Below are 24,055 nucleotides of genomic sequence, written 5' to 3' on the forward strand. Positions count from 1 at the left end.
AATTTGCGAGCTTTGGTGGAGTCCAGGTAGGCGAGGATTTGTCTTCCTTTGTCCCGCCCCCCTGACATCAGTCTGAAGAAGGGTCTCGACCCGAAACGTCACCCATTCCTTCTCTCCCGAGATGCTGCCTGACCTGCTGAGTTACTCCAGCATTTTGTGAATAAATACCTTCAAGTTTTAACTATGACTCTTCTCAAATAATGGGTTAACATTTCCCCATCTCAATCACCAGCAGCAATGGTTCGGAAATTCCTCATCGACCACAATGCTCCTCTGCTATTCTCCCTTTTTATATTCTGCTCAAAACTACCTCAATGACCTAGCTTCTCGTCACCTGTCCAATATCTTTCTTTGGCTCAGTGTCAATTTTTATCTAATTGTCCTCGTGAGAATCATCTCAAACCACTTTTTGGTACATCAAGGGTACAATATTAATTCAGGTGGCCTCAATGCTCTGTTTAAGCTTTATTCATACTGCCATCTACTGAGCGCAGCCTGATCCTTCAACAATTTGGATCAATTATCCGTAACCAGTTGCGATAGTTGTTTGGACCAGGCACCTCTCTGCAGGATGCACCAAATTTATTGTTTTCCTTCAGCCTTTGAGATATCTTGCTCATTATTTTGAGAGAAACTGAGGGGGGGTGGTGGTAGAATGAAGACATTCCATATGATTAATATTCTATTCACAAAGATGGTGCCAATATTGAACATTCGTCTGATCACATTGTTGTTTGTAAACTTAGTGAAACTTTGATATGCACAATTTTCATGATTATTCTTGTACCTTACCATTTAACCCTTAGCTGCCTATTGACAGCTTCATTAATAATTATTGTACACTGGTTTTGGAGGACCAGATTCCAAGCTTTTTTTAACGTCAGAGTAGGGAATCGAGGACCAGAGGACATAGTTTCAAGGTGAAGGGGAAAAGATTTAATAGGAATCTGAGGGATAACTTTTTCCACGCAAAGGGTTGTTCGGTGTATGGAACAAGCTGCCAGAGGAGGTAGTTGAGGCAGGAACTATCCCAACGTTTAAGAAACAGATAGACATGGATAGGTTTGGAGGGATATGGACCAAGCGCAGGCAGGTGGGGCTAGTGTAGCTGGGACATGTTGGCCGGTGTGGACAGGTTGGGCCGAAGGGCCTGTTTCCACACTGTATCACTCTATGACTTCTCTGGAATTCTCTGCCACATAGGGCAGTGGAGGCCAAATCAATGGATGAATTTAAGAGAAAGTTAGATAAAGCTCTGGGGGCTAGTGGAATCAAGGGATATGGGGAGAAGTTGGGCACAGGTTACTGATTATGGATGATCAGCCATGATCACCTTTGAATGGTGGTGCTGGCTCGAAGGGCCAAATGGCCTCCTCCTGCACCTATTTTCGATGTTTCTATGACTATGACTCTATGTCTGTTAAAACTTCCCTCCCCAATAATGCAAAGAAAACTATTTTCTATGAGAAGACTTCAGTCACTTCTACAGACAAAATCCACATGTATAATTATTAGGCCACTGCAGAGACATGACACAGAAGACTAAAATATTAATTCCACCTTAAAAAAGCTTTCTTCACATTAGTCCCACTCCTTTGAAGAAACGGTGTGTGAAATATAAAATAGGTTGTCTAACTTACTTTTGGTAGAGCTTTAAAAAATTCATTCATATTTTAAAGATAACTATATTTTAGCAAAACATTCTTTATCTTTGTCTCTTCCCCCTTATCCTGAGATGGCGACAATAACTTCCAGCAGGTTACAATTCTGCCAAATGGAAGCTGTTCTGATTTAGTTGTAATGAAAGGTCACTGACCTGAAACATTAATACAGTTTCTCTCTACAAATGCTTCCTGACCTGCTGAGTAATTCTAGCATTCTGCTTTTATTTAATTGATTGGCCTATTGGGTTTTGTTTCTAGTAAAAATAATTTGCCTGTTTGCTAAACATCATCTTTATCTATAATCATCTCCGATATCCTAAAAGCTACAAATTGTATCCTTTAAGGAATGCCTGAGGCCGGAGCCTAAAAATAGTTTCCACTAAAACAGCATTGGTTATGCTTGAAAATATAATTTACTGAGCAAACCCTATGGAGATGGTTTAACCAAGATTTGAATACCACTAGGGCATCCCAATTATTTCACTGTCAATGTTTTTTTTATACAAGTGCTGCTGATTCAGGGATAATATTGGGAAGAATGTCTGAGGATGCATTTTTTGTTTCCCTTCCAATAAAGAGCCATAGGCTTGTTTATGCACACCCAAGGGCAGATAATACCTTTTCAGAAAGTTTATAAATGCTTTAGAACTACACGACGATCAGCCTGCATTTTTGTTTATATATATATTAAGAAACTACGAGTTGCCCAGGCTCTTCAATGATGTTAAATAACAAAACCTTTTGATATTTTTATTCAGTTTAGAGATACAGCGTGGAAACAGGCCCTTCGGCCCACCGAGTCCGCACCGACCAGAGATCCCCACACATTAACACAAGCCTACACACACTAGGGCCAATTTACATTTATACCAAGTACACAAACCCAAGCCACTTAACCTACAAACCTGTGCATCTTTGGAGTGCGGGAGGAAACCGAAGATCTTGGGGAAAACCCACGTGGTCACGGGGAGAACGTACAAACTCTGTTCAGACAGCACCCGTAGTCGGTTTCGAACCTGGTTCACTGGTGCTGCAAGCGCTGTAAGGCAGCAACTCTACCGCTACGCCACCGTGCTGTCCTGCATCTATATTTTTAAACTACATCTTTAAAAGTGCAAATAATGTTATTGAGGATGTCACCTTAGTCTACATGATTATCTCAAGGATCCCCAAAAAAAGATCATTTGTACCCTTTGAGAAGAATTGTGCTGCTGGCCACTTTGATGCTTGTGTCTTCAACCAGGATTCAATTTCCATCACTGCAATTATCCCAGAATTATTTTCTTTGGAACAAGATTACTTCTGCCTCTCTGGAAATCAGGTTGCCCACCAGGAGCTTCTGAACGGCAAACCACCACACAAGAAGCACCACAAAAGGAGTCCATGGCATCAGGTTAAAGTACCAGAGTCAACCTGGTACTTTAACAGCAAGGAACTCCAGACAGCAATCGATTCCCTCAAGATCAGCAAGCCAGTGTTCCCAGGGAGAAGCTTCATTTACGCTGATGAGCTTGGAATAGCAGCCCAGAACGCTCACATAGATGAGGTGGAAGCAACCCTCCAATCATCCTTAGACAACTTGACAAACTGCTACAAGGGCAATCAACTGAAGGCAAACCCTGCTAAGACCCAAGTTAGCCTATTCCACCTTCGTAATCGCGAAGCTGGGAGGAAGCTGTCCTTAACACGGAATGGTGTTCCTTTGAGACACTGTGATTACCCTGTTTATCTTGGGGGCACTCTCGACCGAACCCTTTCCTTCAAGCAACACATCGAAAAGGTGAAGGGCAAAGTGAGGACGAGGAACAGCCTCCTATGCAAACTGGCAAACTCGTCGTGGAGTACCAATGCATCCACACTGCGCTCAACTGTTCTTGCGCTGCGTTACTCTGCTGCAGAGTATGCTTGTCCTGTCTGGGAGAGATCATCTCATGCGAAGAAAGTTGATGCCGCCCTTAATGCAAGCTGCAGATGTATCACTGGCTGCCTAAAACCAACGTATGTGGAGAGCTTGCATGTCCTGGCCGGTATTGCTCCACCAGGAATCCGCAGATCAGTTGCCGGTAGAACTGAATGTAGTAGGCAAGTTGAGGACACCCGCCATCCCGGTCACTCCCATCACCCAGCCCCAACCCGCCTGAAGTCGAGGAAGAGCTTCCTTCACACAGTCCAGCCACTGTCACGGTCTCCTCAAGCAACCAGACTGGCCTTGTGGGAAAAGAAACGCAGTGAAAACCACCACCACGAATAGGTGCCAATCCCAACCAAGGAATAGCTACCACCTGGTCACAGGTGTGACTGGAAGACCTGGAAGTCCCTCTATAGGCTTTGTACAGGGATAGGCCGATGCAAGACCAATATGAGCAAATGGGGCAATGTAGATGCGGCAGACACAGAATGTGAATGTGGAACATCTGTACAATCCATGCCACACCTACTAAGATGCCCACTTCTTGGTGAACAATGCTGCCTGGAAGATTTAGCTGTGGCAAACGAGTAGGCTGTCCATTGTGCAGGAGCCTGGCCGAACATTTGAAACATAGATAATGGACACGAAAGACGACTCTCTCTGGAATGAGTGTACAATAATCAAGTTAAGTGCTCCATCTGATGGTGAATTGAAGTAACAAATTATCTCATGAGAATAAAGGAAGTGAAAGCTAATATTCAAAATAACATTCTTTGGTTGAGATAGTGAGGGGTTTCTGCTGAAGAACATGGTAAGATTTGATTTAATTTATCTCACTGACATTTGAATGCAATTACTGAGGTACTACTTTAATTATATGACATTTTCTCTTAAAATTTCAGCATTGCTGCCTGACAGCACTAGAGACTAGGGATCGATCCTGACTATGGGTGCTGTCTATATGGAGTTTGTACGTTCTCCCCATGACCTGCGTGGGTTTTCTCAAGAATCTCCGGTTTCCTCGCACACTCCAAACATGTACAGATTTGTAGGTTAATTGGCTTGGTAAAATTGTAAATTGTTCCTACTGTGTGTGTACGAGTGTTAGTGTGTGGGGATCACTGGTCGGCACGGACTCGGTGGGCCGAAGGGCCTTTATCCGTGCAGTATTTCTAAACTAAACTTTGCTTTCATTTTTATGACATTTTCATTTTTTTCTCTATTCTGCAGCATTGTTCCCCACTAAGGTTGCCAACTATCTCATTCCTAAATAGGGGACAAGGTGATGTCACCCAGCCAGTGCCCCATGTGACCTCACCCAGCCAGCGGCCAAGTGCTCCCGCTCCACCAATGGCGGCCGCCTGGGCTGGGAGGCGGGTTGTTATGCAACCACCGTTAGGAGGCGCCCTGGCCTCCGAACCTACACTGTCCAGACCTACATCGGCCCCGGGACCTACACTGTCTGGGCCCACAGCGGTCCCTGGGCCTAAGGCACGGTGGCGCAGCGGTAGAGTTGCTGCTTTACAGTGAATGCAGCGCCGGAGACTCAGGTTCGATCCTGACTACGGGTGCTGCACTGTAAGGAGTTTGTACGTTCTCCCCGTGACCTGCGTGGGTTTTCTCCGAGATCTTCGGTTTCCTCCCACACTCCAAAGACATACAGGTATGTAGGTTAATTGGCTGGGTAAATGTAAAAAATTGTCCCTAGTGGGTGTAGGATAGTGTTAATGTACGGGGATCGCTGGGCGGCACGGACTTGGAGGGCCGAAAAGGTCTGTTTCCGGCTGTATATATATATGATATATGATATGATAATACGGGACAAGGGTGGTCCCTTACGGAACAAACCAATTTAGCCCAAAATACGGGATGTCCCGGCTGATATGGGACAGTTGGCAACCCTATTCCCCACTGAGGGCTCAGAACTGACTGCTAACAGCTGGAAAAAGCAGTCCCATTACTTAAAAATACAATTCTTTTGAATAAAGGTCTCTTTGCAAAGAAAAGCATTAATCCCAATAATTGGTTGGTACACTGTTCAAGTATAGAGCTTTCTTCAATCAGCAAACATGGAACAAATTAAAGGACACTACCATTACACTTCAGAACCTTTGGTCACGGTTTGCTTACATTAAGAACATTAAATAGTTTATTCAAATGTGTTTGGCCTATTCTAATACTATTTTCCAAAGTTCTAAAAATTTCAACTGTGCTTAAAAAGATATCCATATTTTAATAATGTAATAAAACTAACACCGTGGCTCAGCAGTATAGTTGCTGCCTTACAGTGCCGGAAACCCGGGTTCGATCCCGACTACGGGCATTGTCTGTACGGAGTTTGTACGTTCTCCCCGTGGGTTCCTCCCACACTCCAAAGACATACAGGTATGTAGGTTAATTGGCTTGGTGTATGTGTAAATTGTATCTTGTGTGTGTGTAGGAGAGTGTTAGTGTGCAGGGATCACTGGTCGGTGTGGACTCGGTGGGCCGTAGGGCCTATTTCCGCGCTGAATCTCTAAACTAAACACTTCCGCAGCTGATACAAACGATTGACATAATCTAAATTGTTCTCTCCTCAGGATTGGTAAATGGACAGTGCAGAATGTATACTACTTTCTGATCTCTTCAAATTTCAATATCCGAACAAGCGCATTGGACAGGTAACATGGAATTCTTTAATAAGTTTATGGGGATGGCCACACCGACAATGTCACACTCTTCCTTTTATCTCCAATACAGAGCAAAAAAAATGGATGAAAGAAATTGCAGAAATTCAAAATTTGCATTTATTTGGTGACTTTGTCGAGAAAATAAAGCCAATTGAGTACAGGTGAGGATAAATCAATCGCTGATCATTAGAAAATATATTTTATCAAACCTCCAAGCCTTTACAAAAAGATTTAATATTCTGAATCAGTTCCTAATTTGAAGCAAACTTTAACCAGTGCAAATGAAGGGATTGTTATTTACATTTTAAGTCTCATCAGCTTATTACATTTATACAATAGAGCATTTAGGACCATGTCTGGTGTCAAAATAAGCAACATCATTTAACAAAAACTGCCTTGCCAGTTGTAACTTCTTCTAAATTATGCATGTTGGATGTTAAACCGAAACTGTTTAACTGTGCTCTTATACTGACGTCACTACCGGTGTACCAGATATAAAATGCATATGAAAACAAAATAAAAGTCTTCACTTCCGGTTAAAGCAACACCGACGTATGAGAGCATGTGTGTTTATTCCTCCGAAGAATAAAAGCATAATACCAACTATCCTGCCCTTGAGATGCAAACGCCAACAGGTTATGGGCCCAGGAGGGATGGTGGAAGCCGATGGAACAGATTATGCTTCGACGGAGATGAAAAGAATTACGAATTATGGGAAACAAAGTTTTTAGGCCACCTGCGGCTACAAGGCTTAAAGTCAACAATTCTGAACGAGCCGGCTACCGACGAAGAAGACGACGGGGAAGCCGAGAAAAACGAAAAAGCCTACGCCGAGCTGATACAAGTGCTAGACGACAAAAGTTTGTCGCTCATTATGAGAGAAGCGGCGGACGGGAGAAAAGCGTTGCAGCTACTGAGGAGCCATTACGCGGACACAGGGAAGCCGCGAGTGATCGGCCTCTACACCGAGCTGACGTCGCTGAAAAAGGCCATAAACGAAAGTGTAACAGAATACATTATTCGTGCAGAAACGGCGATTACAGCACTAAGAAAAGCCGGAGAGACTCTTAGTGACGGGCTGCTGATTGCCATGATTCTGAAAGGCTTGCCAGAGACATTTAAGCCATTTGCCATCCACATAACACAGGGTGATGAGAAGACAACTTTTGGTGAGTTTAAGACCAAGTTGAGAAGCTACGAGAGAACTGAAAGATTTAGCGGCCATATGAGTGACGACAACGTAATGAAAGCAAGAGGCTGGGTGAAAGAAAGGACTAAAGGCTCAGAGAAGACATTCACCTGCTACAACTGCGGTCAGACGGGACACAAAGCGTGGGAATGCAGCGGAGAGTGCAGCGGTAAAGAACAGAGACAGTGGTGCAGTTTTTGCAAGAGCCCCACTCATAAGGAGGCAAACTGCAGAAAGAAAAAGCGAGACAACGTGAAACAAGCATCCGACTCCAACGACCACACATTTGCATTCAAAATAAATGACTGCCAGGCAAGTGAAGAGACTCGTAAAGGGCTTATGGTCGACACGGGCGCAACGTCACACATAATCACAGACATTGAAAAGTTTAAGAACTTTGATGAGACTTTCCAGCCCGCCAAACACTTCATCGAGTTGGCTGACGGGACAAGGACGAGCGGTGTCGCACAGAGGAAAGGCGAAGCAGAGGTGTACCTGAGAGACAGCGAGGGCCGTCGTGTGAGGACGACGCTGAGAAAGGCGTTGTACATCCCATCATTCCCACAGGACATCTTCTCTGTCAAGGCAGCAACGACCACCGGAGCTTCAGTGATCTTTGGCCAAGGCAGCAACAAGCTCATCCACAAGAACCGTACCAAGTTCGACATTAAGGAGTACGACAGACTATACTATCTAAACACTGTAAGTCATAAAACTAATGACGGATGTCACGGGTGTTATGATATTCAAACATGGCACGAGATACTTGGTCACTGTAACTATGATGATGTATCACAGTTAGAGAGGGTAACAGAGGGCATGAAAATCAAAGGTAAAGTTGATAAGTCCAAACTCAACTGTGAGGTCTGTATAAAAGGCAAATTTGCACAGAGCAGGAACAGAGAGCCAGATGTAAGGGCTAAAGAAGCACTTGAGTTAGTGCATACTGATTTGGCTGGCCCTATAGAGCCAGAAGCAAAAGATGGATACAAATACATACAAACTTTCACAGATGACTACTCAGGAGCAGTGTTTGTTTACTTCTTGAAAACAAAACGTGACACTATAAAAGCTACAGAAAAGTTCATAGCGGACGTGGCCCCCTATGGAAAAATTAAGTGCATAAGATCTGATAATGGCACAGTTCACAGCAGCAGATTTCCAATCATTGCTCAGTAGAAATGCCATAAGGCATGAAACCTCCGCACCTTACTCCCCCCATCAAAATGGGACAGCTGAGAGAAACTGGAGAACGCTATTTGAAATGGCAAGGTGCATGCTACTCGAGGGTAACCTACCGAAAGAATTGTGGACATATGCTGTAATGACTGCTGCAGTAATCCGCAACAGATGCTACAACAAACGTGTTGGTCAGACTCCACACTACATTGTGACAGGCAGAAAGCCTAATATTTCAAAAATGAAGAAGTTTGGATCAGTCTGTTTCTCATACAAACAAGTCAAAAAGAAGTTAGACTCAAGATGTGAAAAAGGGATTTTTGTAGGTTATGACAAAAACAGCCCTGCATACTTAGTCTACTACCCAGAGACAGGGCGAGTTCTCAAAAACAGACTAGTGAAGTTCATAACAAAAAGTGTAACTGAAAGCCAAACTCAGACAGATATGGAGATGAGTGATGATGACTATCCTGGGAAGAGATTAACATCCCCCAGACCAAACGCAGAGGTGACTGATCAGAGTCCAGAAGTGACACTGAAGTCACACACGGATACTACTGAGAGTGATAGCAACACTCAAACTGGACAGGGTGAAAATAGTCAGAACACACGCTATCCTAAGAGAGAAAGGAAAAGCCCACAGTACTTACGAGACTATGAGTGTAAAGGAGAAGAGGATGACCAGATAAATGTAAATGTAGACTACTGCTACAGAGTGATGTATAATGTTCCACAAATCTTCAAAGAAGCTATGAGCTCATCAAAATCTGACATTTGGGCTAAAGCAATGAAGGATGAAATCGAATCTCTCAAAGAAAATGACACATACACTCTAACCACAATACCACAGGGCAAAAATGCAGTGGGGGGGAAGTGGGTGTTTGCAGTAAAAGAATCTTCAGATAAGACTGAGACATACAAAGCCAGGTATGTTGCAAAGGGGTATAGTCAAGTAGTAGGAATAGATTACAAGGAGACGTTTTCCCCAACAGCTAACATGACATCAGTGCACAGTCTGATGCAGCTAGCAGCTCAGTACGATTTGGAATTACACCAGATGGATGTGAAAACAGCTTATCTACATGCTCCAATTGATTGTGAGCTGTATATTGAACAACCTGAAGGATTTGAAGTGAAAACAGACACAGGTAAAAAGCTGGTCTGCAAACTTAACAAATCACTGTATGGACTGAAACAGTCAGGACGGAACTGGAACAAGATGCTGCATGATCATCAGTAAAAATGGTTTCGCACAAAATCCAGCAGATCACTGCGTGTACAGTAAAGAGACTGAAAATGAGAGAATAATTCTGATCATGTGGGTTGACGACCTGATTATTGCTGCCAGTGATAAAGAATCTCTCAATGGTGTGAAAGAAATGCTAAGTGCAAAGTTTAAGATGAAAGATCTTGGGAAACTTAGACATTTTCTAGGCATTGATTTTTCACAGACAGAGAAATAAAAATGAACCTAAAGAGGTACATAGCAAAAATACTGGAGAAGTTTGGAATGTCTGACTGTAAAACAAGGTCAACTCCATGTGAACAGAAACAAAACTTTTATGATGATGATGAGCCTGTTAATCCAACACAATACAGGGAAGTGGTAGGCAGCTTGATATATGTGATGACATGTACAAGGCCTGATTTAAGCTGGATTGTCAGTAAACTGTCACAATATCTAGCAGAGCCTAAAGAACAACATAGGATAACTACCAAACATGTGTTGAGGTACTTAAAGGGTACTATAAACCAGGAGCTGTGTTACAAGAAAAGAGAGGAAAAACTCAAACTTGTTGCATACAGTGACGCTGACTGGGCGGCAGATCAAAATGACAGGCGAAGCACAACAGGATATTGTTTTAGTTTGTCTGAAAATGGGCCTGTTATTTCATGGAAATCCAAGAAACAGCAGACAGTAGCCTTATCCACATGTGAAGCCGAATATATGGCAATGGCGGCTACTACACAAGAGAGCTTGTATCTTGTGCAGCTATTGAAAGGAATGGACAAAGATTGCCAGTACGAGCCAGTGAAAATCTTTGAGGACAATCAAGGTGCGATTGCATTATCAAAGAACCCAGTGAACCGACAAAGATGCAAACATATCGACATTAGGTACCATTTCATTCGGTCTGCACTCAGTGATAAGAAAGTAATCATTGAGTATTGTCCAACAGCAGACATGGTTGCAGATATCTTAACTAAGCCTGCAACAAAGTTTAAAACTGAGAAATTCAGGGATTATATGTTTGGAGTGTAAAATCATAACAACAAAAAAAATTTTTTGAAAGGTTGAACACTGTAAATGTGTAAAATGTGGTGATACAGAGAATGTAATCAGATTAAGTTATGTTGTATATGTTGTTAAATGTAATGCACAGCATAAGAGCAAGTGGGGGTGTTGGATGTTAAACAGAAACTGTTTTGGCAAGGCTTGCACACCATAATGGGCCACTGGTTGGTGGACAGGAAGCAAAGAGTAGGAATTAACGGGTCCTTTTCAGAATGGCAGGCAGTGACTAGTGGGGTGCCGCAAGGCTCGATGCTGGGACCTGTTATTTGCAATATATATTAACGATTTAGACGGGGGGATTAAATGTGACATCTCCAACTGTGAAACTGTTTAACTGTGCTCTTATACTGACGTCACTACCGGTGTACCAGATATAAAATGCATATGAAAACAAAATAAAAGTCTTCACTTCCGGTTAAAGCAACACCGACGTATGAGAGCATGTGTGTTTATTCCTCCGAAGAATAAAAGCATAATACCGACTATCCTGCCCTTTAGATGCAAACATCAACAATGCACAATGTGTACCTGTGTCTTTTTAACTTACCAAGGTTCTTGAAAATAATATTTTTGACAAACCGTTGAGTTGTTACAATAATGTTTGTTTACAGAATGTTCTTTCTTTATTTCTGTAGAACCATTTTTCAACAATTGAAATATAATACAAATATTGGAGTAAATGTATGCCTGTACAAAGAATTATAAATGGGGAGTACAGTGAAAAGCAAATTAAGATTTTCAGAAATATTGGTACAGATAAGACTGGGAAAAAAATGGGAACAATATTTGTATTTATCAACTGTTTCACAACATCCTTTTTTCTAAGTCAAAGAGTTACTTATGTAAGTACCATTCTGGTAACATACTACTTAAAATATAAATTTTGCCGGCTCATTAACTGAAAAATAAAAAAATGAATTCAGTCTTGACAGGGTGAACTGCAGTCCAAGACATAGAAAGATAATGGTTTAATGAGTACATTTTCTCCCCTTTGCCATAATTAAATATATTCTTTTTTTTTTAAATCACAAAATGATGGACTAACTTAGTAGGCCGGGCAGCATCCCTGGAGAACCTATCCATGTTATCCGGGGATGCTGCCTGACCTGCTGAGTTATTCCAACACTTTGTCTTTTTTTTAAAAAACTAGCATCTGCAGTTCTTGGTTTCTACTCAATATATCCTTTTCTATTTAAATACTTCACCGAGCTATTAAGAATGCTACGAGGGGATACTAGGCTGGAGTTTCAAGGTAATGACACAGAAGCCCCATGGGTTTTGGCAAGGCTTGCACACCATAATGGGCCACTGGTTGGTGGACAGGAAGCAAAGAGTAGGAATTAACGGGTCCTTTTCAGAATGGCAGGCAGTGACTAGTGGGGTGCCGCAAGGCTCGATGCTGGGACCTGTTATTTGCAATATATATTAACGATTTAGACGGGGGGGATTAAATGTGACATCTCCAAGTTTGCAGATGACGCAAAGCTGGGTGGCAGTGTGAGCTGCGAGGAGGATGCTATGAGGCTGCAGGGTGACTAAGATAGGTTGGGTGAGTGGGCAGATGCATGGCAGATGCAGTATAATGTGGATAAATGTGAGGTTATCCGCTTTGGTGGCAAGAACAGGAAGGCAGATTATTATCTGAATGGTGTCAGATTAGGAAAAGGGGAGGTGCAACGAGACCTGGGTGTGCTTGTACATCAGTCACTGAAAGTATGCATGCAGGTACAGCAGGCAATGAAGAAAGCTAATGGCATGTTGGCCTTCATTGCGAGGATTTGAGTTTGGGAGCAAGGAGGTCCTACTGCAGTTGTACAGAGCTCTTGTGAGATAGATTTAGCTCTTGGGGCTAAAGGAATCAAGGGATATGGGGGAAAAAGGAGGAACGGGGTACTGATTTTAGATGATCAGCCATGATTACATTGAATGGCAGTGCTGGCTCGAAGGGCTGAATTGCCTACTCCTGCACCTATTTTTCTGTGTCTATAAAGCAAAGGAGGGCAGTAGTGCTGGCAACAAGTAGTCCATCCCCAATTAACCTGAATGCTTTCCAAGCCCGCTTTGAATAGGTTGGTGGTGGAATGCCCAGCTTCGGTGCGTCTGTACCAACAGTTACTAAAGCTGACATGGGTTTTGCTTTCTTGTGACTCTGCAGAAAGCAACTTGTCTCGATGGTGTCCCTGGCTGGGTCCTCAGGACCTGTGCATATCTGCCATCAGAGGTATTCACGGACATTTTCAATCTCTCCCTACTCCATTCCGAGCTCCCCACCTACTTCAAAAAGATGACATCTTGGCGCCAAAAACAAGTATGTGAGCGCACCTCAATGACTACCGTCCAATGGCTCTGTCATCCACCATCATGAAGTGCTTCAAGAGACTGGTGATGGTGCGTTTCCTGATGAGATACAGCATGTCTCCAGCGGTTCTTAAAAACTTCTACTGATGCACCGGGGAAAGCATACTGTTGGGTTGCATCACAGCTTGGTTTGCATCACAAGACTAGGCTTGTACTCGCTGGAATTTAGAAGACTGAGGGGGGATCTTATAGAAACATATAAAATTCTTAAGGGGTTGGAGAGGCTAGATGCGGGAAGATTGTTCCCGATGTTGGGGGAGTCCAGAACCAGGGGTCACAGCTTAAGGATAAGAGGGAAGTCTTTTAGGACCGAGATGAGAAAACATTTCTTCACACAGAGAGTGGTGAGTCTGTGGAATTCTCTGCCACAGAAGGTAGTTGAGGCCAGTTCATTGGCTATATTTAAGAGGGAGTTAGATGTGGCCCTTTTTGCTAAAGGGATCAGGGGGTATGGAGAGAAGGCAGGTACGGGATACTGAGCTGGATGATCAGCCATGATCATATTGAATGGCGGTGCAGGCTCGAAGGGCCGAATGGCCTACTCCTGCACCTATTTTCTATGTTTCTATGAAACAGCTTTACCCAAGACAAGATATTGCAGATCTAGCCCAGTCCATCTCACAGACCTGATTTCTCATCAGACTCCGTCAATACGTCATGTTGCCCAAGCAGCCAATATATACAAAGACGTGTCCTAGCCTGATCATTACTTTTTCTCCCATCCAGCACAATGTACAGAAGCCTGAAAGATCACATCACCAGACTCAGGAAAAGCTTCTCTCTCTCCCCCTCTTCCCCCCCCCCCCCCCCCCCTCCCTCCCCTCCCACCCCCTCCCCCCAATTATCAGCCTTCTTTCTGAATGGTCCTTCCATCAGCTCTTGTACTGTTTGATTCACCTCTACCCCATTCAGGACATTGGACTCTGTCGAAGGAACTGATGCACTACAATGCAGTGAACTATATTCCCCATTCTGTATCTTCCATTTTGCTCTATTTATTTTACTTGTGTTGCCATTGGTTGTATGGTAATCTGTTCTGTTTGGATAAATAAAGCATTTTACTAACCTTGGTACATGTGACAATAAACCAAAACCAATTCTTGAGGCTTTCGCTGAAAGTAGATTTTGCTGAAGTTATACCGTATTTTGCATTCCATTTTCTTTCCAAAAAATGTATGCTGAACTAACACACTGAATTGCATAAATATAGGAAAATTCAATTTATTGGTATGAAATTCATCTAAATGGATGTAAGTGGAGCCACAAATTGTACTAATTTCCTGACATTTGGCTCCAGTTTCTCCCCAATTACATTTAATTATAGGCTTTTATGTCCAAGGTCAATGGTAGATTTCAAAGTAGACGATGCTACGATTAAAAAAATTCTCAATTATTCTAATAAATAACACAAACCCGATTTTTTTTTAATTACAAGAGGTCAATTTTATACATCAACTCCATTGGATACAAATCTTAAAAACAAAATACTTTTCAACACTTTGAAAACTAAATAGCACTGATGATATATTTTAAAAAGCAGGCTGCTTCAAAACGCTCGAACTATTCTGAAATACAGTCCAAATATACAAATTAACTACAAGCATCAGAATTGGTTCCATGTCTATACTGCTTACTCCATTTTAGCTCCTTTTAATTGTGTGAAAAGCAGAACAGCCTCAGTATCCTGAAGATTTGTAACATTGTAGGTGTTACCTACAAAAGAGAAAACATATGTAGTTAAGAGATTCTTTTTATATATTAATTGTATATTTATTTGACCAAAGATGGATTGGCAGCTGTCTTTTGGCCGATATCCACCTTTCAATTATGTGGGCAACTTAATCATACAAGCAGAAATGATTAAGTACCACACATGCTATCAATACCAAGATGCTCAGTTAACCTGGCTATTGATTTAACTTCACTTACAATTAAAATTATATTAGGACCAAGAGGGTAGCAAGGGAAAAGGGTAATCTATGAGTGTAGCCAAGCGATATGGGCAAGGTCCAAAATAAACGCTTCTCGTCTGTATTCACCAACGAGAAGAACATTGTGTGTTCAGGGATGGGTACGTAGATATTCTGGAACAGATCAGTATTATGAATGAGGAAATCTCCTATGTTATGGGATGCGTTTGTGGCAATAAATCCCCAGAGTGGGATGAGATCTCTCCCAGGTTGCTACAGGAAGCAGCTGCAACCGTAGCAGAGATGTTTGCTACTTTGTAAGCCGCAGGTGAGGTACCAGAAGACCAGGAAACCCCACCTCACTAACTTGATTGAGATAATTAAGAATATTGATGAAGACAGGGTATATGTACATTAGTGAGGCATTTGACAAGATTTCAATGGTCGTCTGGATCAAAAGATTAAGGCACAAAATCCAAGGAGAGCTAGCTAATTTAATCCTGATAGTGTGAGGTGATGCATTTTGGAAAGTCAAATTAGAGTATCACATTTATAGTATATTAGACCAAGTGGACCCGTTGGGCCCAAACCTCTCCTGCATTGGTGCAGTACCCTCTCCTCCCCCACTCCCCTCTCCCCCCCCTATCCCCCTTCCCCCACCCTCTCCCCCCCTCTCTCCTCCCCTAGGAAATAGATTTAAACTTTAAAATGTGAATAACTTAAAAAATTGAACACTGATTTCAATGACACTTCTTCCATTAGTGCCAAAGGGACCAACTGTGAGTAAGGTGGGCCTAAAATTGTCACGCTATCGTGTACCGTTTTGACTGTAGTTCAGGAACAAACAAACAAACAAGAGTTTTAGTATATAGATGGAAGGTGGCTCAGGAATGCTAATGTTCTGGGAGAAGATGTAGGGTCTTTTAAACTCGGACTCTCAGACTTAAGATCAGCTACTTCCCCATTGTTAGCCAACTCCTGAACTAATCACCTCTTTTTATCTGCACGCTCGGTAAGTGGCTTTCGCCGCCAACGGCTCCACGGAGGGGAGTGGAAGTGGGGGGGCGAGGGTGGGGGTAGGAGGGGGGTGAGGGTGGGGGGGAGGAGAGAGTGGGGGAGGCGGGGGAGGAGAGAGGGGGGTGGGGAGAGTGAGAGTGGGGCTGGGGGAGGAGAGAATGGGGAGGGAGGGGGGGAAGAGAGAGTGGGGGAAAGGGTGGTGGGGAAAGGGGGGATGGGGGAGAGTGAGAGTGGGGGTGGGGGAGGAGAGAGTGGGGGAGGGGGGGGAGGAGAGAGTGGGGGAGGGGGGGAAGTGAGAGTGGGGGTGGGGGGGACAGTGGGGGTCTGGGGAGAGGGGAGGAAAGGAGTGGGGGAGGAGAGAGTGGGGGTGGGAGGGGGGAAGGAGCACAGTGAGAGTGGGGGTGGGGGAGGAGAGAGGGGGTGTGGGGGGAAGGGGTTGGTGGTGGGGGGAAGAGAGAGTGGGGGTGGGGAGGAAGGGGGACAGTGGGGGTCAGGGGAGAGTGGGGATGGGGAAGAGCTGAGAGTGGGGGGGAGAGAGTGGGGGTGGGGGAGGAGAGTGTGGGGGTGGGGGTGGAGTGGGGATGGGGAGGAGGCCAGGCCAGGGTGGGGTGGGGAGGAGGGAATATAGGGGGAAAGTGGGCGTTGGGAGGAGGGAAGATTGGGGTGGGGGGGGAGTGGGGGGAGGGCAGGGAGAGTGGGGAATACGGGTGGCGGTGGAGGCAGGGCTGGGAGGAGTGGGGGTGGGGGCAGGGGAGGGGAAAGTGGGGGTGCATAGGGGGGATGGAGTGGGTCAGTGGGGGGGGATAAGGGGGATTGAGTGAGGGGTTAAGGGTGCTACACCAATACAGGAGAGGCTTTGGGTCCAGGGCTCTTCTGTCACACCCTCTCCCCTTCCCTGTCCCCCCTCTACGAGGAATGGGCCCAACGGACCCACGTGGTCTAGTAGAATATAAAAGTTAGGATGTCATGTTTAGGATGAATCTGCAGATGCTGATTTAAACCGAAGATGGACACAAACAGCTAGAGTAACTCAGCGGGTCAGAGGGCATCTCTGGAAAAAAGGAATAGGTGACGTTTCCGGTCGAGACCCTAAGGTCTGAAGAAAGGTCTCGACCCGAAACGTGAACTAATCCTTTTCTCCAGAGATGCTGTCTGACCCGCTGAGGTACTACAGGTTTTAGCGTCTATCTTAGGATGTCACGTTGTAAGTTTTTGTGGTAAACACAATATAAGAAGGATGCAATTGCACTGCAGAGAGCACAGAGGACACTCACCAGTTTGTTGACTGGTTTGGAAGGCTTTATTTATGAGCAGAGATTGGATAGGTTGGGTTTGTTTTCCCCGTAGAGCGAAGGAGGCTGAGTGGCAATGTGATTTAGGAGCATTAAATTATAAGAGGTAAGATAGGATAAACAGTTCAGATTATTTACCCAGGTAGAGGTATCAAAAACAAAGGGTACAGGTTTAAGGTGAGGGAAAAGTGATTTAAAGTGGTTCGGAGAAGAAAGCTACCTCCCCCCTCTCCACAGTATTTTATATCTGCAAGTCACTGCAAGAGGAGGTGGTGGAGTCAGATACAATCACTACATTTAAGAGCTATTTCGTAGGCACTTAAATAGGTAATGCATAGAAAGTTACTGACCAAATGTGGGAAAATGGGATTAATGCAGATGGGCATGAACAGCATGGACATGATGGGCCAAAGGGCTTGTTTCTGTGCTGCACAACTCTTTGACTCTACAACAGAAAATCAAATTTCTGTTTTAGTTACCATTATAGCACTCCCTGGCATGTAATATATCCCTTACAGTCAGCAGAAATTAGTTTAAGATGGTATATATTTTCACTTGATGTGGATTACAAGATATTATGTGCACACTGATGAAGTCTTATCAATATGTTTACATTTTGTTTGCCTGTAACTGGTGATTGTAATATTAAACAAAGTAGCTATTTGTAAGGCTTACACTCAAAATAATCAACAAGATAAAAGACCAGATACCTGAAGGCACGAAGAAGTAATCTCCTTCTTTGAGATGGTACGTTGTACGGTATATTGTAATGCCCAAATCACCCTTTAGGATGTGAAATATCTGTAATGTATCGAAAAACAAAGATAGGTACAGGCAAAAAAGTCATACCAAAGTTTCTTCAAATGCTAAAAATATAGCAACAGGCATGAATATATGATGCTAGAAATACAAATGAACAGACTCTGAAAGTTTGCAATTTAGAAACCACGCTGTGCTTTGGTCTAAAACGATCAATGCTTTCAAATATACCTTTAAAAATCTTTAGAAAATCTGATATATAGATACTGGAAAGCAATAAAATATAACTAAATACTGAATGTGGATTAGAAAATTGCAAGGTTTCAAATACCGCACTTTAAAAGATCAACAAAACTCAATTGTAATTGCCAGGGCAGTGGTTAAAGAGGTACTCATTTCACATTTAAACCACCAGCATTTAAGAAAAACATGTGAGGGAATATGTGCATACAGCGGGCTTCAGAAAAATAAATCAGACAGCTGTATTACTGAGCCAATCGTAAAAATTAACGTGCCAACAGGACGTTTGGTGAATCCACCACACATAGCAGTGGGATTAAATCAGGACGCATTTGAAAACAGTTCCAGAAGTTTATCATTACTGACCATATCCGAACCTCTGATATATTGGCAGACTCTTCATTGATTACATAATGGTGAACTGACCACAGCAAAATACTAGAGACCAAATATGTTCTTACACAATAATGGACATTTTTGTTTTCTTCAAGAAAACAAAATTTGCACAGCAGTTCAGAATTATAAGGTGTAAAGCATAGAAAGTGGCCAGATGGCACACCAATGTGGTGGTAGATTATCCAACAAAATCCTCTACTATGTTCTTCCCCTAATTTGTATTTTTCCATTCAAGCACATATATAATTTCCTCTATAATGTAACCACTCATTCTGCTTGTCCCACCATTTGACTATTTCAATCCAATTCACAACTCTGCATGCAAAAATAATGCTCGCGTCAGCACAGATTTAGAGATTAGCAAAAAATTCCACGTTTTTTTTAAGTACCAAACACTTCTGTCAATACTTTCTGTATATCTACTCAATCATTCTCTAACCATTCATGATTTTGAGCCATTGCGTCAAATCACTTAACATTGTGTTCTCCACAAAGAACAATCATAGCTTAACCAGTCACTGTTAATAACCAGTCTTTCATTATCAGTAGTATTTAGGCAGAGCTTTCTTGAATCTCCTCCAAGACTTGAATACAACCTTCCTAAATTGTGTTCCTAAATGACATTTAGTTCTGTGTCCTTCCTCATTCTTCCAAACAAAATGCACAACGAGACCCAATTAATTAAGTTAATCGTCCTTGTTTCTAGTAAATATACTTCCACCTCCTCATTGACTAACTGACTTCAGTATCTCATATCTGCAAACAAGAACATTGTTAAAAATGGGCAAACAGACAATAGCAGTGGCACATAGACCATAACATAGTACAGCACAGGAACAGACCCTTCGGTCCACACTGTCTCTACCGAATATGATACAAAGACCAACTCTTATTTACCTACACATAATCCATATCCCTCCATATTCAAGTACCTATCCAAAAGTCTCTTAAATGCCTCCACCCCCAGCCCTGGCAGTGCACTCCAGGAAATCACCACCCTGTGTAAAAACACATACCCCACACATCGCCTTTAAATTTTACCTCTCGCAGTAGAACTAAGTCCTTTAAGATTATATTTTTCTATTCTTGGAAAAAGGTTCTATCTACCCTATCTAACCCTTTCCTAATCTTATATACTTCTATCTGTCTCACTTCAACCTCTGGTGTTCCAGACAAAACAATCCAAATATCCAAGCTTTCCCTGTAGCTAATACCCTCTAATCCAGCTGTCATTCTGGTAAACCTCCTCTGCACTCTTTCCAAAGCCTCCACATCCTTACTGTTTGACGTGACCAGAACTACACCAATATCCAAAGGCCACCTAACCAAAGTCCTCTACATCTGCATCATGACTTCCTGACCTGACCAATGAACGCAAGCATACCATATGGCTTCATTTCCATTATTTACTCGTGATGCGATTTTCAGGGAGATATGAACTAATGGTGCCCAGCAAATCTTTGCATGGTTGAATGTGGCCTGAGACTTTGCACCCCACAAACAATCAGCTTGAAGGAAAAAAAATGAAATAAATATAAACATTTTATTTACCAATAACCGCACAAAATTTCACTTACCATGGTATCTTTATAAACCATCTGACAGCCCTTTTCTTTGTATGGTCCCAATACAAGTTTGCCACAAGCAAATGTTGCACAGTTTAAACTCTTGCAGATAGCAATGGACCTATTATCATTATACTCTGTCCTTAAGGGATAGAAGAAATCGCACATGTCTGAAGTTCTAACACAGTCTAAAGAAAGAAAAAAACAATTAGATATTGGCAGCAAAATCATATGGTTTTTGCTGGCCACAATGAATTAAATACCGATCTATTATTCATGCTTAAGTCCATCAAATGTAAATTTAAAATTTACTTTTAAGCAATTGTTTGCATCCTATTTCCACTGACAAAGTACAAACCTAAAAAAGGATGATCAAAGTGGAAAAAAATCATAACAAATCAATATCTAGACTACACTTCTTCCCACCCTGCTTCCTGTAATCTAGACTACACTTTTTCCCACCCTGCTTCCTGTAAAGACTCTATCCCCTACTCCCAATTCCTCCGTCTTTGCCGCTTCTGTGCCCAGGATGAGGTTTTCCATACTAAACATGGCACAAAAAGTAAGGACATTTGTGTTTGGTAGATTATCTCTTTGTTGTAACAATGCTTCTTGGCAATAAATCTTATACCGTTGGAAAGCCTGTTTATTTCCCTTTTAAATGGTGCCACATTTGTAAGGAACATGTATTTGTGGGATGAGCAGCAGAGCTGAGTATGTGGGTTGCGCCCATGAAAAATCTGCCAAATCTTCTCTGCCAATGCCAAACAGCTTATTCTGCCATTGACTCTTGTTCGGTGTTGTTTGGTAGATTGGATGATTGAAGTCTGAAGAAACAAGACATATTGGCAATTTAACAATTTATTCATTTAATAAACAGGAGCCTCAGTAGCGTGTGGAAGAACCATACACAGCCACAACAGCCTGGCACCTGCTCCTTATGCTGGTCACCAGCCTGGTCACACACTGTTGTGGGATGGCATCCCATTCTTCAACCAGCATTTGTCACAAGTCAGCCAACGTGGTTGTGTTGGTCACTCTGGCACGAACAGCACGCCCAAGCTGATCCCACAAGTGTTCAATGGGGTTGAGGTCAGGACTGCTGGCAGGCCATTCCATCCTCTCCACTCCCAAATTCTGGAGGTAGTCTCTGAGAAACCCTGCTCTGTGGGGGCGAGCATTGTCATCTTGGAGGATAGAGTTCGGTCCCAGACTGTGGAGATATGGGATTGCCACTGGTTGCAGAATCTCATCTCGATGTCTCTCTGCATTGAGATTGCCTCCAATGATGACAAGTGAGGGAGATGCCGCCCCACACCATCACACTGCCTCCACCAAAAGATGTTACTCTATCGGTGCAGCAATCAGCATAGCGTTCTCCGCGTCTTCTCCACACTTTGACCCTATGATCCAGCTGCCGTAGGCAGAATCTGGACTCATCGCTGAACATAACGTTCCTCCACATGTTCAGGTTCCAGTGCACGTGTTGCCAACACCAGCGCAAACGGGCCTGACGGTGAAGGGCAGTCATGGCAGGCCTCCTGGCAGCCCTATGAGACCGGAGATCGGCTGCGTGCAGTCTGTTCCGAATTGTCTGGGCAGAGAGACGTCGGCCATATCGTCCTGCAAACCTTTACTGCAAATCTGTAGAAGACAGCCTACGGTTCCTAAGTGTTGACAGGGTGAGGAAACGGTCTTCTTCGGGTGTCGTCTTCTTGGGACGCCCACTTCGCGGCCTGTCTCTGACATCCCCCGTTATATGGAACTTGGCCTTCACTTTGGAGATGATACTAGGGCTCACTCCAAATAATGCCGCAACTTGGTTTTGCGGAACACCAGCTTGAAGTTGCCCTATCGCACGGGCCCTATCCAGATCAGTCAAACGTGGCATGCCGATTCTTGGAGCAGACACCTACTGACCACTGTAGCAGGGCCCATGCTCACAGATGCTGCCAATCAGGTGCCAATCAGGCACCTGATTGTCAGCACCTGATTGCCAGCACCTGGGGGTAACAGAAGCTCAAAACAAGAGTCAATAGCAACAGCAGAATAAGCTGTTTGGCATTGGCAGAGAAGATTTGGCAAATTTTTCATGGGCGCAACCCATATACTCAGCTCTGCTGCTCATCCCACAAATGCATGTTCCTTACAATTGTGGCACCATTTAAAAGGGAAATAAACAGGCTTTCCATCGGTATAAGATTTATTGCCAAGAAGCATTGTTACAACAAAGAAATAATCTACCAAACACAAATTTCCTTACTTTTTGTGCTATGTTTTAGATCATCGGAGATGTCCTCATTCTTTAGGAAACGGGGGTTCCCCTCTTCCATTATAGATGAGGCTCTCACTAGGGTCTCCTCGATATCCCGCAGCTCCGCTCTTACTCCTCCTCTCCCTATTCGCAACAAGGACAGAGTCCTCCTTTTCCTCACCTTCCACCCACTCCATCAGACGGCGCATACAGCATATAATCCTCCAACACTTTCGCCATCTCCAACGGGATCCCACTACTGGCCACATCTTCCCATCTCCACCCTTCTGATTTCCGCAGAGACCGTACCCTCCGCAAGTCCCTGATCCACTCGTCCCCTCCCACACAAACCACCCCCTTCCCAGGTACTTTCCCTTTATCTTCCCCGTCGACTCCATCCATGGACCCCAACAGTCTTTCCAGGTGAAGCAGAGGTTCACTTGCACCTTCTCCAACCTCACCTACTGTATCTACTATTCCAGGTGTTAACTTCTGTACATCAGCGACACCAAGCACAGGCTCAGCGATCGTTTCGCTGAGCACCTATGCTAAGTCTGCCTTAACCTACCTGATTGCTATTCCTGGTTGCTCAGCACTTCAACTCCCCATCCCAGTCCCAATCTGACCTTTCTGTCCTGGGCCTCCTCCATTGTCAGAGTGAGGCCCAGTGCAAATTGGAGGAACAGGACCTCATATTTCGTTTGGGTAGTTTACACTATGAATTTTGCTTGGGTAGCAGTATGTATATTGACTTCTCTAACTTCAAATAGACCTTGCTTTCCCTCTCTCTCCATGCCCTCCCCCTTCTTAGTTCTCCCACCAGTCTTACTGTCTCCGACTATATTCTATCTTTACCCCGCCCACTCCCCTGACATCAGTCTGGAGAAGGGTCTCGACCCGAAAAGTCACCCATTCCTTCTCTCCAGAGATGCTGCCTGTCCCACTGAGTTACTCCAGCATTTTGTGTCTACCTATAACAAATCAATTGTCATACGTAGCGATAATATGCTTTCTAAATTAAGCAGCAGTTAATTTTCTAAGCACCGCTAAAATAAGTGCTTACTTTAAATATTTTCAATGGATATATTCGGAATGAATCTGAAATTAGTAAATCACCAGCCTATGGTTCTAGAGCAAAGAACAAACTGCTGGAGGGACTCAGCAGGTCAGGCAGCATCTGTGGGGGGAAATGGATTGAGAATGTTTGTGTCAGGACCTTTCTTAAAACAGATGGAGTGGAGATGAGGTAACTGGTAGAAAGGCACGAGTGGAAGGGGTGGGACAAGAGCCGGCAAGTTATAGGTGGTTTCAAGGCAAGGAAGGGTTGAATCAGGTAAGCCAGGTGGGGAAGACAAAGG

The 24,055-nt window shown here is 43.5% G+C and overlaps 1 protein-coding gene across 1 annotated transcript in view; it reads right to left on the minus strand.

The window, feature by feature from the left end:
• Nucleotides 1-14,114: 14,114 nt before the first annotated feature.
• LOC144611541 (uncharacterized) overlaps nucleotides 14,115-24,055 on the minus strand; it is a 68,596-nt gene continuing 58,655 nt past the window's right edge. Inside the window, exons 16-18 of the mRNA XM_078430690.1 lie at nucleotides 20,456-20,631; nucleotides 18,194-18,284; nucleotides 14,115-14,977 (exon numbers count right to left, since the gene is read on the minus strand). Coding sequence (XP_078286816.1) covers nucleotides 14,895-14,977; nucleotides 18,194-18,284; nucleotides 20,456-20,631 — 350 coding nt within the window. The 3' untranslated portion in view covers nucleotides 14,115-14,894. The remainder of the gene's footprint in view (nucleotides 14,978-18,193; nucleotides 18,285-20,455; nucleotides 20,632-24,055) is intronic.

This window comes from Rhinoraja longicauda, chromosome 3 (genome assembly GCF_053455715.1).
Source record: "Rhinoraja longicauda isolate Sanriku21f chromosome 3, sRhiLon1.1, whole genome shotgun sequence".
Taxonomy (NCBI): Eukaryota; Metazoa; Chordata; class Chondrichthyes; order Rajiformes; family Arhynchobatidae; genus Rhinoraja; species Rhinoraja longicauda.